The 16,247-nt window shown below is 37.1% G+C and overlaps 1 protein-coding gene across 1 annotated transcript in view; it reads left to right on the top strand.

Annotated features, from left to right (window-relative positions):
* The window catches only part of PTPRR (protein tyrosine phosphatase receptor type R), a 247,515-nt gene that overhangs the window by 18,032 nt on the left and 213,236 nt on the right, over window positions 1-16,247 (top strand). The window contains exon 2 of the mRNA XM_058742040.1: window positions 4,222-4,520. Coding sequence (XP_058598023.1) covers window positions 4,222-4,520 — 299 coding nt within the window. The remainder of the gene's footprint in view (window positions 1-4,221; window positions 4,521-16,247) is intronic.

The following is a 16,247-nucleotide window of genomic DNA, read 5'->3' on the forward strand; positions in this document are numbered from 1 at the left end:
GCAGGGCTCGATCCCACAGCCCTGGGATCATGACCTGAGCTGAAATCAAGAGTCAGATGCTCAACTGACTGAGCCACTAGGGCGCCCTAAAAAAAGATTTTTTAGGGGCACCTGGGTGGCTCAGTCGGTTGAGTGGCTGACTTCGGCTCAGGTCATGATCTCGCGGTCCGTGAGTTCAAGCCCCGCGTCGGGCTCTGTGCTGACAGCTCAGAGCCTGGAGCCTGTTTCGGATTCTGTGTCTCCCTCTCTCTGACCCTCCCCCGTTCATGCTTTGTCTCTCTCTGTCTCAAAAATAAAAACGTTGAAAAAAAATTTTTTTTTAATCTTTTTTATATGAGTATAATAGACACACGATGTTACATTAGTTTCACATGTACAATGCTCACCATAAGTGAAACTACACTTACCACACATTATTACGTTATTAAAACATTGTTGACTATATTCTCTATGATGTGCTTTTTATTCCCATGCCTTTCTGACTTATTTCACTGAATATTATACCCTCTGGGTCTCATCCATGTTGTCTCAAATGGCAAGATCACATCCTTTTTTATGTGTAATATTCCATTTATGTATATTTGTGTATATTAAAAAATATAATATATATATGTATATGTATATAAAAAATATCTTCTTTATCCGTTTGTCTATTGATGGACACTAGGTTGTTTCCATATCTTGACTATTGTAAATGATGCTGCAATAAACAAAGAGGTGCATATAAAAAAAATAAATAAAGTGAGATCCAGCTCACTGTCAATGGGAGGGGATTATTTTAAGGATGTGAATACCAAGTGTGGATCACAGAGTGCCATCTGAAAAGTCAGTCTACCACAATCTCTTACCTTCTTTTTCACATCTCTTCTCTTAATTTCTCTGTGCTGATTTCTGAATTGTCACCTAAATTTTTCCAATTTACTAAATCTCTGTTCAGTGGTGTCTACTCTACTGTATAACCCATACATTGCGTTTCATCAATTACCTTATTTTTTTGTTTCTATGATTTCCGCTTGGAATGAAACATGCTTATTCTCTTTTACTTAAATCCCTTATTCTTATTTTCTTCTTTTATCTCTGGGTGTTTTAAATCAACCTATTTTAAAGCCTCATTTATTTTTCTCTTTTATTTACTCTTTCTTAGATGAGAATCTTCCCACTTACTCCATCTTCTGACTGTCTCTCATGCAAGTAGTCTCAGTGTGCTTTGTAATTTTTAAAATCTATGAATGTTCTTCAGTGGGATTTATCTTCCATGGTAACACGTGGAAGTTGCATTTATATGCTTATTTCTAGAGACATCACTATGAGAGTGATTTTTCAGTGCCTATAATACATACAAGTTCAGAAACATTTCCTTAAGTTTTTCTCTCTTTCTTGGTTTTTCTCTTATTCTATTACCATTCATTCTCACTTGTCTTTGCTGCCTCCTTCAGTCAGTTCCCTGACTCAAAATATTAGAATTCTAGAGTGCTCTGTCCGTAGTCTTTTCTTCATCATCAATATCTGGTCACTTGGCTTTAAATTTTATGTGTATTGGATGAGTCACAAATCCATCTTTCTCTCTCCAACTATGAACTACACACTTAGTTATTAAATTTCTAATTCAGCAGTTTGATATTTAATAGGCATCTCTATCTTAACATTACTGAAATATTTACTTGAGTGTATTCATAATGCTGAACTGAAGGGGGTAATAGAGAGGTGGCATTTGAAGATAGAGAAGACAGAGCTAGTTCCAGAGACTAGGTCAGTGGGCCTCAGCTTCAGAGTTTGAATGTGAGAAGAATTTAGTTATAAATCCAAATTCCTAGGCTACATCGCCAGAGATTCTGCCATGGCCGTTCTAGGCTGGGATCTAGGACTCTGCATCTGAATATCCCAGGTGATTCTGTTGCGGGAAACTAAGCACAACACTTTGAAAAACTTTTTCCTACCTGATGGTTATAGTGGGACTCCTAATATTATGCTGCCTACTTTGTTCTTGTTACTTAAGGACAGGGCAGGAGTAAGTCTTTTCACATACACAGCTGGACAAGGCTGGGAAATTTTAATTGTGTTACAATTACTCACAAAATTAGATTTTTTCACCTTTCCTTGTAGGCCAGTTTTAGCACAAGAGAGATTTGTTAGACTCACCTATCTTATTTAAGTAAAGTGGCTCTGACAAGGTTTGCTAAGATTGATAGCGTATATAAAGAAAGATTGAACATAATTGTGTAACTTTCTCAGTTCTATATTCATCTCTCATCATAAATCTACATTCTCTGATCTTTTAAGCTGCTTCTTTCTTTCTTATTGAAATTCTCCACTCCCCACTATTTTATCTTTTACTTTCTGAGTCTTCCTAAACCTGTCTTTTTTTGCATGTTAATCCTTATTAACATGCCTATTTCAATGGCGCTATCGTGGCAGGTATAGTTTTCATGCTACCAAACATTATAGAAACCTTTTTTTTGGTAGGAGGGCCAGTCTGTCACGTGAGAAACCCAAATTCATTCAAGCATACAGTATGCCTTTCCCAAAACAAGAGACCATATTTAAAAGAGGAGTATTAAAAAAGCCAACTAAGATAAAAATAGTATGCCCATTTTATTTCTTAACTCCAAGTTGACCACTTCTTTGTTGCATTTCACAATATTAGATTCAGTTCTCATAGAGGGGAGGGAGAAAAGTGTTCACTTTTCAGAAGTATAGAAACTTCCAGGACACTATAATATTATTGAGTAAATTACTTTCAATAAAATTCTAAATGGACGTCTTGTGGTCAGAAAGTCAATATACATCTAAAACATTTTAGCACCAATCTCCATTAATAAAACACTGCAAGAATAATAACATTGAAGTACCCTGTTCTGAATTTCATAATATTATATATGTTCCTAAAGACATTTTCATTTCCAAATCTGAGGATCTCTTGTCAGAGAAACAATTATTTCAAGGTCATCACTGCCCAATCATCATCTTTGGAAAATTATGGTAGCTTGATTGCTTTTTAAAAGCTTTTAGTATATTTAGCAAACTCAAGATTGAAGATACAATTGGTATATATTACTATTTCAGAATTCACATGAAATATAATTGTGATTTGAATAATATGAAAGGCTAAAGTCACTGGTACCCAAAGATGATTCCCAAAGTGTTATGTCATGGAAGAAAGCACTTAAGCCAACTAAAAATAACCTGTCTTTATATCCCTAAGTGAAAGTTGAAAGCATGTTGGTAAGACAGAATTGCTGAAGATGATAGAAATATATGCTGGTCACAAAAAGCTTGATGGAGGGCAAAAGCTGTAAAAACTAGCAATTCCTCTACTATAAATATTCAATGAGAATTCTAGGCACCCCAGAACTTTTATAAAAGAGGTAGGTCATTTTCTAAGGATAGTATTTGTACCACTCATTGTTGCCGCGACCTACCAAAGGAAAATCTGGGTGGCATTACTTGTGATACGTTTACTCTGCTTATCATCTTATACAGAAGATCTTTGCTTTTCTAACTGATGCTTGACCTAATGATATTCTTTTGGGTCACGTGTACATGTTATCTATTTCTTCCTGTGGCCAATGACAAATAGGAAAAAGAGTTAGACAAGTCAATGGATATTTGCCTAACAGAGAAATAAAGGTGAATGTATCATGGTATCTGGACAGCCATATTACTAAGGAGAGAATGGTTATTGTTACCGAACGAGAAGTTGCTGAGTATATTCAGATTTCTGCCTTCAGCTTAAAATATTCTGCAAGCATTTAAAAAAGATCATACATTGCTAACTATAATACAAACAAGATAAGTATAAAAAATAGTTGTATTAAAGGCTATTGATTAAAGGGAGGAAGGCTTGGACATGACATTAATGGTTATCAAAATCATAACAGATAGGGCATCCAGGAATAGAAACTCAAATGGATGTTAGAACTGGGAGTATAGATAAAGGAGGAAGTTCTGGACTGAAAGATGTGTAAGAATATCTAATAAATAGGACTTTTTCACACTACACCCACTTCTGTCCACCCTAAGTCTCTGAGATGCCTCCAGACCAGCCAAGTGTGTCCTATTTGTGGGATAATGAAGCAGGGGAAAAGGTGGAAACCACCCGATCTAAATTCTTCACAAGTCTCAAAGCTGCCTGAGGACAGGTAATTCTCTTTATCAGATATTTCTACTCATCTCACTGAATAAGGTCTTTGATTTTTGTTTTTTGCTTTCTCACCATTTCAGGGTGCTTTTCCAGAAATAATGATCAAGTGTTGGCAATTCAGCAGAAGAAGAGTGGAAAGCCAGTATTCACTTATCACCATTCACAAGACATTGAGAAGAGCCTGGATATAACTCCACAAAAGATATATAAGCATACCTATCATTCCTCTTCTAAAGCTCAAATAAACAAACACCACCAAATTGTTAATTCAGCATTTCCGAGACCTGCGTATGACCCATCTCTCAATCTGCTGGCTATGGCTGGTCAAGATCTTGAAGTAGAAAACCTTCCTATCCCTGCAGCAAATGTAATTGTGGTGGTAAGTGTTTTGTTTAACTGATGCTGATGCTGATGCCGATACTTTCCTCTGTGGCTGATGCTTGGAAAAAAAAAATCAATGGTGAATAGTTATCACTGGATCTCAAGGATTATTTACCACTGTGCTTCTCATTCTTTGATATTTCTTTTCTTTTTTGGTACTTGATTATTGTCTCTTGGATGCCTCTTGAATGTAAGCCCATGAAATAAGAAACCTTGTCTGTATCCTCTGTGCACAGCAAGGTATGTGGTACATAGTAGGCAGTCAATAAATATTTGAGTAAAAAATTGCTTTAGGAAAGCCTTGCAGTTATAGTAGGTAATACTCTGCACTGAGCCTCTGTCTTCTGTGACAATCTGTTCAGCAGACAGGGCTTAGTCTCAGTTTACATAATTAATTAGTACCTACTGAAGATCTTCTAGCCACTTGTCTTAAAATTGTAATGAATGAAGAGACTACTGAAAGGTGGAAGTGTAGTAGAGGGGGAAGGTAGTTTTCTGTCACTGGAATAAATAAGATGGTTTGGGAGTAATTGATGGATAATATTCTTAATATCACTGAAGAGGCATCACCCTTTATTAATCAAGATAATGCAGTGGTTCCATTGCTCATATTTTCAGGGTATGTAGCTCAGGCCAGAGTTCTCCAATTTATGGAAGTATCATAGTTTAAATACATACTTTGAATACAAGTTTGACACCCTGTTTAGACTACAGTCCCTCTTAAGTTTAAAATCACAACAGGAAGATTCACATTAAAACTGCAAGTCAGTAGCTAAATGACTGCTATTGCCTTTTTGCCCCCAAATGTAATAAAATATGTTGACTTTTGAGGCCAAGATCATTGAATGAAGCCATGTTTACATTTTGACAGCTTCTCTATGAACCAAATGTAGTTAAATTTGATAAACTTTTTTCTTTTTCTTTATTTTTTATCTTCTACACATAGGATGCTTTACCTGATCTTGAAAATCAAAGATCCATTCATTGATGTTTTCAACTAGCATACGCTGAGTATTTATTATGATCCAGTTGTCATTTGGGGGATCCAGAAAGAGACAGATGAAATGGAATCTCTGGTTTTGCTTGGCAAATGTTTGAGGGGAAATGTCGGTAATTCAGTAAAAAATCATAAATTGAGAACACAAGATGAGCTCTTGTTACAAAATATGTGGGTCACTTGGCCTCCTGAGGTACTCGAACAAATTTTGTACATTTACATGAGTAACAGATGTTCTGAAGGTGAAAGCCATGTACTGTGTCTATTCGGTGAAGACAAATGATGTTAACAATGTGGCTGTATCTGGATATGCCTGTGTTAATACTAGGGGCTCATGGGAGATATTTCCTCTGGTGACCATCATATTCCCATAGTCATCAACTCTTGAAGTCACTGAATTGCCATTCAAGAGGTTTGTTCTATCTTGTAATGTCATGCACTCTCTAGTTAATTTAATATTATGGAGGATAAAAGACATCAATGAGGAATTCTGGCAGGTCATTTCACTTTTAGCTTATTCGTGGTTTGAAGACTCATGAAGAAGCTGTGCTTTTTCTTCTGAGTGATGATTACATGGAGGCAATAGGCGAATTTGCTGTATTAGCCTCCCCTAACCTCTCGTGATCTAGCCTCTAATCATGCTGTGGCTTTGGTAGCTTGCAACAATTGCTAGTGTCAGTGTTTCATATAATCTATCGACATTACTTATGCATGTGTGATTTAGTAGGAAAACCAGAGAAGTAGGGTTATTTTTAAATAAATCAGTAATGTTCTGCTTACTCAAAAAATAGACGGTCAACACTCCATCAAGTGTTAGGTGGTATGTGTATATATATATTTGTGTTTTATATATATATTATATTATTTAGGAGTTTACATATATAAAACAATATATGTAAACAATATATATTGAGGAATGTTGCAGTGCTAGCAAAGAATTATTTTATGGCTTAATTTATACCAAAATGAGCAGCGTTCATGAGTATGTTTCCTGAATTAGAGAAATTATTGGGTTTTTTTTTTCAGCCAGAATAAAAACACCAGTGCCAATTTCCAAAAAGTGTATGTAACTTTCAAGACTTCCACTGAGAGGAAGATATGACTTTTTCTCTTCCTAAATGAGAAATTTAAAAGGGACATGGAAGATGTATGTGTCACTCCTCCTTCTCAGATTGTCAGTTGTCTCCACAAAGAATTTCATTAGAGCATTTGTCCACAAATGATTTTTTCCCTTTTTTTCTTTCTTTTATGATCAGGAAAATCTTTAGTTTATTTATTACAAGGAAAGAACAACACAATTAAAATGTATATCCCAAAGAATACTAATTACATCCCACAAGCTCAACTAAGATGTGGTTATTAGGATTTCTGTACAAATGCAATACAGAGGGAATATGAATGTCCTCAAGGTCAGGGCTGTAGTAGGAGTAAAAACAATGGCTTTAAACAAATATGTGCTGGAAATTCCATAGTCCTACATCAGGCAGCAAGCCCCCAACATCAGGAAGGAGAGAACTTAGGGGTATGGATGAAAACGGTAGAGTGGAACCAACTAAAGGCTTTTCTGGTTCAGCAAGGTCCGTATAGGTTGCTGAGTGAAGAATGTTCTAGCCTGGGGAAAATCTGAGAAAACTGGGACTAGAAAGGCTTTGGAATGAATATAAAAGTTGGCACATTATGACTTACTTCATGGAATGGTCTTCATAGGAAGGAAAATAAAAAGGAAGAAAAGGGAAGAGAAGGGCTAAGAAGAGGAGGAAGCAGAGGAGGATGAGAAAGGAAAGTGGAGGGAAGAAGATGGGAAGGGATAAAGGAAAGGAGAAAAGAAGGAGGAGAGGGGCACCTGGGTGGCTCAGTCGATTGACTGTTGGACTCTTGGTTTCAGCTCATGTCATGACCCCATGGTTTGTGGGATCGAGCTCCACATAGTTCATCTGTTTGGGATTCTCTCTCTCCCTTTCTCTCTGCCCCTCCCCTGCTTGTGCGCACACACATTCTCTGTCTCTCAAAATAAATAAACATTAAAAAAGAAAGGAAAGAGGAGAAAAGAGAGGATATAGGGACAGTTCTTAGGGCAGAGAGAAGACTTCTGTGAGCACATAAGAAGATGATGGGGGAGTTTCCAGTAGCCTTAGATGGCCTCTGTGAGTTTCCCAGACTCCTAAAGCTTTTTGTCTTGCTCACCACTCACCCAGACCAGCACATAGACATTCTCTTGTTTTATGACACAAACTCTCTTTGAAAACATTTTCATCAGGCAATTGATTTAGAAGACCCTTAAAACCAAATGCTTTGAATAATTCTGGCTTTCAGTTATATCCTGAGTCTGTGTTATGGTTCACTTCATCTTGGTTCTGCTGTGGACCAGTTTTTGAGTTTCATCTTACAAGGGAAGAGGTAAATTCTAGATGTGATTTGAACAGCTTAGAAGGTCCAGCCTTGACACAGTGAATACATTTTGTAATGTTTAGTGTATTTTATGTTTTGTGGACAGGTAATTGTTGAACACTTTTTTAAAAGACACATTGTTTTAATCATAATTTTGTACTTGTGTAGGGAATATCCTAAAAGGTGGACTTAGCCTTTGTACCTACTGTTGAAATTCTGCCATGTCAGGGAAGGTTTATTAGTTAGAAATATTTTGTGGCAAGTGACAAGAATCCAGTCCAAACTAGAGAAAATTTTGTGGTTCAGGTAACAACATTTCTGTAGTATATATAGCTTTAGGTGTGGTTTGATCAAAGACAAATAATTGGCCAGGTTCATTCTCCAGCTCTGCTTCCTCTGGGGTAACTTCATTCTCAGATGGTTCTCTCTTGTTCATCTCCACATGGTTTCCTGAACCTCCTGGAGTTTTGTCCTTGCAGGTTCATTTTTAGTGGAAAAGAATGACTCTTTCACAACCATCAATAATATCCTGGGTATCTCTATGACTAGTGCAATTTAAGTTAATTACTCACTTCATCCCTGAACAACTTGCAGCCAGGTGATAAAACTAAGCTAATTATCTCAAACCTAAACTACATGCTCCACCCCCTAGAGCATCCCTAAAAACTCACAAGCTGTTTATGGGAGGGGAGGTTACTTAAATAAAAATTGGGACACTGTTAACAAGCAAAGATAGACTAGATGTCAGATGGCAGTTAAATGTATGCTAGAGCAGAGTGTCTGGACTTCAATTTCTATTAAGACACAATAGCCCCTTCAAGAAGTAATGAGGATAGGAGGACTTACAACGTGACCTCAGGAATGTGATTCTTGTACAAAATGGGTGACTAAGGTTATACTCTCTGACAGTGGCCCAAGTAGGCAGCAAATTTACTTTGAGAGAATAGAAAATTCAGGTTCCTGGGCTATGTCCAAACACCCAGACTATTTGCCAGTTAGGACTGTGATTTAGTGCAATCTGCTAGACACATGATATTATGTCTCAAGAATGTCTCAGATTTGTTAAAACCACTGTAGCCTGTGTACTTTTTGATGCTGACTGCTTATAAGGCAGGGAACAAGAAGGCTGTATTGAGTGTAGGGGAAGCAGGTGCATGGGCTCATTCCTGAGCTAAGTGACTTGCTCATGCTGGGCAACCCACAGAAAGTGTGATTCAGATATAGGCTTTGGGAAAATTATGAATTATTTTGTGTGAAGGGTATTGGGATCAAATACTAAATACCAAGTCCAAAACGCTAAATGGATGTAAGACGCAAGCCTACTGTAATATGGAATGTGACTCAGATGTCTTCCAATATAGTCCTTGGGACATTTATCCCAAGTTCCTAGAGGGAATAAATATAAGAGCCTGAGAGAAACATGTACCATGGTAATAATACATTTGTTAAATAATAAAATGTGTAACTCTTCTTCTGGATTTTCAGATAAATGTAGTTATATCTTAGAAACTTCTTTTCTGTCTTCCTTGAAAGCGGTATTTTGTCTGTAGACCTTACCAACTTTGTCATTTTGGATTTGATCTGTGTAGCAGTTATTTATTGTTGCACAACGTATTACCTCAACATTTAGCAGCTTAAAACACAAAATGTTTATTATTTCACACAGTTTCTGAAGGTCAGGAATCTGGGAGCAGAAGCTGTGTAGTTCTCTGCCTCAGGGGTTACTGAAGTCAAGCTGCCAGCTGGGGCTTTGTCTCTGCATACTTGACTGAGCCGAAGGCTTCACTTCCAAGCTCACTCATGAGGCGTTGGCAGGAGACTTCCGTTCCTCAACACGTGGACATCTCCACAGGGCTGTGCACGACATGGCTTCCCCCAGCACATGTGAAGAGAGAGAGATTGACACCACACTGCCACAATGACCTAGTCTCCAAGTCACACACCACCGTTTCCACTTTACTGTGTTCCTTAGAAATGAGTCACTAGGTGTAGCCCATTCTCATGGGGAAGGGACTACAGAGGCCATGATTACCAGGAGGCTGGGATCGTTGAGCACTATCTTGGGGTTTGGCTACCACAGTCTTCAAAATTGGGGCATCTCTGCAGTATGCCATTGCTTATTATATACTTCTACCTATGAACTTCAGGAAAGGTAAGGGTGTGCTGAAACCATATCACAGAAATTTCATCATATATGGTAATCATGGAAGAAACTACCTCAATAATGAACCTTCAAGCATCAGAAAACCCTCATGATTAGTTTCCAATTTACACATGAGGAAATGAAGACCCCAAATCAGGAACTTTCTCCAGGTTGTACAGTTAATAATAAGTACTACAGGCAGAATACAAGTCCAAATTTGACTTCAAAACTCAGAACATTTTAAATTTTACCACAAGTCATTTGCTTTGCTTCAGGAAAATGTTGTACATTTCCTCAATAGAAAATTTATAACTTGATAGACTACCTTTTATTTAAGCTAATGATAATGTTAATTTTCATCCTTTGAAAATATACTCCTTGATAGCTATATGTTAATGTTGGAGCCAGAGAGTAAAAGGTAAAGATCCATGATGGCTGGTCTAGAGATTATAATAAAAAAGGAATTGAGGTGTCAAATTAGATTTTATTTTTAAGAAAGTCTGAAAAAAGAAATTCTGTAATCTGCTTCAGAAATTTGGTTAAATTTTTGCTCTTAACCTAAGTGCTTCATGTTAAATTATCAGATCTTCTTATATAATCACCTTTCTTTTTATCCCAAACATTTGCATTTCGGAAAGCTTGTGCCTAGATTCTCCAGATATTATTGTACCCCTGCAAATTGTCTTGAAGTAAAAATTTCGTTCTTGAGGTTGGCATCCTGACAGTCATAATTGTCGCCATCTGTTGCTTTTCTCCATTTATCACTACTAAAGCAGCAAGGAGGATTCTGGAACACATTCTGGAAATGCTAGAGGTCAAGCTTAGGCAGTGTCTGTGTGAAGTTCTGATACTGGACCACTCAGTGCATCTGCTTGTTTGGATCATTTAGACTCAACATTGGGATGACTGGAGTCTTAAGAGAGCTGCTTTAATTGATTATCATACTACTTGGACATTGGGTAGTGACTAATATATTTGTCTCAACTCAAAAAGTAATGTACTTTCTTAGAGTTTCAGAATATTTAGAAATATACAGAAGGAAAAATAGGAATAAAAATAATCACTAACTGTTATGTAACAATGTCAGTTGATATATATATATCTGTATAGTCTTTTATATATACAGGTGTAGACTTTCTTTTTTACAGATATATGGAATGTGCATACATAAGGCTTGCAGGTGTTCTTTTTTTTACTTAGTTTATATTTTGGACATCTTCTTATACCATTAACTGCCTTTAAAAAGCACCATTTTTAACAGCTGCTAAAAATTCCATTATATGATAGATTTTACTGTTATATATATTGACTTATATTCCCCACACATCCAGTGGCTTAAGGCAGCTAATTTTGAGGAGAACTAAATGTTGACTGTGTCAAACAGTATTCTTTTCATTTCAACTGCCTGATTACTATTATTAAGAGAATTTAAGAGCTTGTTTTAAGGGAAACGTCTTTCTTTATGAACTCTATATACAATTGCAATATGGGGTCTGTTTTTTCTTTCCCTTGGCCAGATTATTTATGTTCTATAAACCTTAAGTGTAAAGCAAGGGAAATATTTAAAGCAGTCAAGGAAGTTAGCAGGACAAAAAAGAGGATGTTCTGTTAAAAACAAATAAAAAGTTGTATTTCAGTGTTTTTCATTGAGGAAGGTGGAAGGTGCTGTGTGTCTTTATGTTGGAACCTAAAAACTCTTTTTTAATCTAAAATTTCCACAACAGTGTAAAAACAAATGGGGTCTTCAGGTGAACAAAGAGGGTATCTTTGCTTTGGAGCAAATATATACTTGTCAGATCTCTGTAAAAATTGTGCTTTCGTTTTACGATTGTTGAGAACCGTTCTCTTATACTTTCTGTGAGTGACTTTTGTCCCTTTTTCCTTCTTTTCTTCCTTCTTTCTCTGTTTCCCTCTAATCATAAATACTATGAATCATGCTTAGTTTTTTGCTTGTTTTGTTGTTGTTACTATAAAATGCTTCACTTTAATATCTAACTGCTAATGGATAATTATATTATGCTTTCTGAGCATCTGACCCTCCCTGCCTGTGCATGATGGGTTTGATACTATTTAGCAAATGCCTCAGTTCCCTCCACTTGATCTCTATAGTTCAGACGGTAGAAACAATTTGTTCATTTCTCTTGTTTGAGGTAAACACAGGAGCTAAAAGTCTTTGGAAGGTTCTCTCCCTGAGCAAAGTTACAAAGCTTACTTCTCCAGAACTTTTACCTTTAGTAACTGAGTGTAACACAGCTGTTGCTTCATAGTAGGAGTGACCACCTGACCCCGCAGGAATCAAAGGTCCTTCACCCCCCACCCTGTCATCCTTTCTCTTGTAAACCCCATGTTTCCATGGACCAAGACTGTTCTAGCAAAGCCCACTACTTATACCAAAATGTAAAGGGAAAATTGCTCCTGTGTTTCTCCTCTACTCAGTTCTGACACTATCTATTTGGAAACAGAATCAGATCCTTTCACTTACTAGAGTGGCAGTTTATTAGAAAGGCTATTGTGACTCAGGACCAGGCGTATGGAAGGGATGCATAGGGCAGGCTATGAGGGAAGGTGTGCAGAGCCCCCATGTCCTCTCTGGGTGTGCCATTCTGCCAGCACCACCACGTGTTCACCAACCTGAAAACTCTCCGAACGCTGCTCTTTTGTGTTTTTACAGAGCCTTCATTATGTAGCCATGATTCAGTGAATCATGGTCATTGATGATTATTCAGCCTCCAGCTCCCCTCCCCTTCCCAGAGGTTGAGGGGTGGGACTCAAAGCTCTGTGCCTTTAATCACTTGGCTGGTTCCGTTGGCCACCTGACCACCCCCCCATCTTTAGGGGGGTTCCAAAAGTCACCCCATTAATATCAACTCAAGTGTGGTTGAAAGGGCTTATTGTGAATAAGGAAAAACACCCATTTCAACTTTATGGCTTTGGAGTTATTTTAGGAACTGGGAACAACACTAAATAGTATGACAAAAGATGCCCCTATTGCTGTCAGAAAGGAAACTGCCATGGTTTTAGGAGCTTTGTGCCGGGAACTGTGGAGGAAGACCAAAATGATTTTTTGTTGTTGTTATTATAAATCACAATATCACATCACTGTAGCCATTTATCATTGTCTTTTTATAAGGAGATTGGTCATAATCTTGTACTTTAATATTTGCCAAATTTTTTTTAAGTATGAAATTATGGGGCTCCTGGGTGGCTCAGTAGGTTAAGCATCCAACTCTTGATTTCAACTCAGGTCATGATCTTACAGTTCATGGGATCAAGCCCCGCATCAGGCTCTGTGCTGACAGTGCAGAGCCTGATTGGGATTTTCTCTCTTTTTCTGTCTCTGCCCCTCCCCTGCTCTCTCTCTCTCTCTCTCTCTCTCTCAAAAGAAGTAAATAAACTTAAAAAATAGAATAAAGTATGAAAGTATAATCCAGCCATTATTCTTATCCCAAATTGTTTCTTTGATTACCTGTGTGCCACATTTCGACTATTCGAGTTCAGAAAAATAAGTCAAGAGCACATCATCAACTTTACATGTCTGTCAATTCAGCCTACACTTTCATATGATTTAGTCTTTTTACTAAAACAATAAGTTAGCAACAGGTAACTTCAAAGAAAAAGAAAGAAAAAGACCCCCTTTGAGGGATAGGCCATATGTTCACAGTCAGTTTCCAAGACTGCAGGAAGAGATGTGTTTGTGAGATTTGTTTGTCCTCCTCTCTGGAAATGACAGCCATGTGATACAAATTCCAAGAAATCCTGAAAGATTTAGAGAAGGCTGAGAATATGCATCAAGACAATTAGGGCTAAGAATCTGCCTTACTCCGGGATTTCCTGAATTGTATTTATTAATGTCATCCAATCAATTATTCTGAATATTTTGGGTGTTTGTGTGTCTGTAGTTAAAACAAACAAAGAAACAAACAAAAAAACCTTAATCATCTCATGCTCCCATTACAAACCTAGTGAAGCTGCATTGTTTAACAATTTGATTATTTTTCCTGCTGAAAACATGGTAACTGGAATTAGGTATTTCACCAGAACAAGTTCATGTTGGTTTTTTGTCCCTTAAGCACAGGTTGTTTTCTCTCTGTTTTAGAAGTGGTCTGTTTTTTAAATAGGAAATATTGGGCAACAATACCAAAATCTATGTTGAACAGGTCACAAGGCCTTACATTCTTTGAATGTATACTTTTAAAAATCAGCAGTCATTGTTTATGGACAAATAAATAAAAATTTAAAAATTTCCTCATGTGTGACACGTGATGGTGACATCTATATTCTTAGGAATAATTTTCTAAATTGTAATTTATTATAAATAAATACATGTATTTATATGTATAAATACATGTCTGTATTTAAATAAAATTAAATCTTTTTATTCAAGTGAATAAAATTAACTCCATGCCAAGGTAGATTACGGAATATAGCCAAATTATAGGGTCCAGGAAATTTTTGGTAACTAGTATAAGTCATGGAGACTAGGGAAGAATATGTGAGTAATATGTGTAAGAGGCTAAGAATAAGCAGGGGCAAGTGGATTTTCAGACATGGAAGCATGTTAAATGGACACCTACTCCTTGTTCCTTGAAACATTCATTTACTCAAAAATATTATTGCATGCCTCCTATGTTTTAGGCAGAAAAGCAGACTAGGGATAGAAGATTGAAAAGATAAGATCATTGCAGCTACACAGTTCACATTCTGTTAGGAGAAAGATAATAAAGTAAGAAAGCAGATGGTAACAAGTGCAGTGAAAAAAACAAAGTTCTGTAGTAGAGAGAACATGGTTGAAACTACAGAATGTTGGATCTTGAGGGATTCTCTTAGATCTTCAGGGATACTTAGGGACTGAATCAAGGTATAGTTCCTAAATGGAAGTCACATGGTAAAAGAATAACTTTGGAGTTGGCAGAACTGTGTTGGAATCCCAAATCAGGCACTTACTAATTGTGTGTGTGTGTGTGTGTGTGTGTGTGTGTGTGTGTGTGTGTGTGTTTTCAGAGGCTTACTTATCATCTTTGTAGTTTAGTTTCCTTAATTGTAAAAAAGTAATTACTAATAGAATCCATCCTGTGGAATTTTCGTGGCAATTGAATGATACAAAGCATTCAAAGCACTTAGAAGCATGCCCGACACATGGTAAGATCCTTATAAAAATTGGCTGCTATTATTAGCATTATATGGAACAATGGAAAATCTAACTTTTCAGTCTTAGTACCAAGAATACTTGTATTTCTCCTGAGCCACTGGTTGGCTTATAATTATATCTTTCAAGTGCTGTGAATCATGTTTCCTTCTTTCTCTTCCTGCTGAAAAGCTGAGAGCCAAATTTGCAGTCCACCTTTAGCAAACATAGGGAACTTTATTGAGTGCCTTATTTATTTTGTGAACTAACTTCATTTGTGGCTGGATGTTTGCTTTTCTTCACTCATTTTCCTTCTAATTCAATGTCCTCATTTCCTTAGTTTTTATTCAATTTTATTTTGTATCGTATGTGTTTTTGTAAGCTGCTATAAATCCTTCTGTAACACATTCTGTCTAAACAAATAGTCACTACAATAAAACAGCCATCAGTATGGACAGGGTGAGTCTGAATGTTGCACAACAGGAAATCTCCTTAAGGGAGAATTTGTTTACCTATTAGGTTTGAAAAAATAAGAAAATAAAGTTCGCGTGAAAGAAATACAAGGTGTAAAATGATCCGTTGGCTCTTTGCTCAGCAGGCCAATCCCCAATGTCACGGAGCAATCTTCATTCCTCTTGAGTAATTTGAGATAGTGGGAACAGATCGTTTTAGAAGGAGACATCTTGGGTTCACAAGCCTGTTCGGCCATTGACTACCTTTGAGATCCTGGGCAGGTCAACGAACATTTCTGAATCTTTGTTTCCTCATTTTGATGGTGATTGTAGTACCTGACCTGGCTACCTCCTTTGATTCTTCCCAGGACAGTGAATTTGTTCAGTAAAGTATAATACCTTGTCGTAATGTCAGCTGTCACAGTCGTGGTGCTAGTGATGATAATCAACAGAATTGTCAATTTTCATCTCCTCTGATCTTGGGGTAAAATCTCTGCATTGCAACAGCTTCCTGCCTCGTTGTATAAATTCAGGAGGCACCCTTCGCATGGTAGTTTAAGCCAACAGCATCCCCTGTGCGTCACACAGCTCACAGCCACACGTGGTGGCCCTGACTAAAA

Source organism: Neofelis nebulosa, chromosome 8, assembly GCF_028018385.1.
Source record: "Neofelis nebulosa isolate mNeoNeb1 chromosome 8, mNeoNeb1.pri, whole genome shotgun sequence".
Classification (NCBI taxonomy): domain Eukaryota; kingdom Metazoa; phylum Chordata; class Mammalia; order Carnivora; family Felidae; genus Neofelis; species Neofelis nebulosa.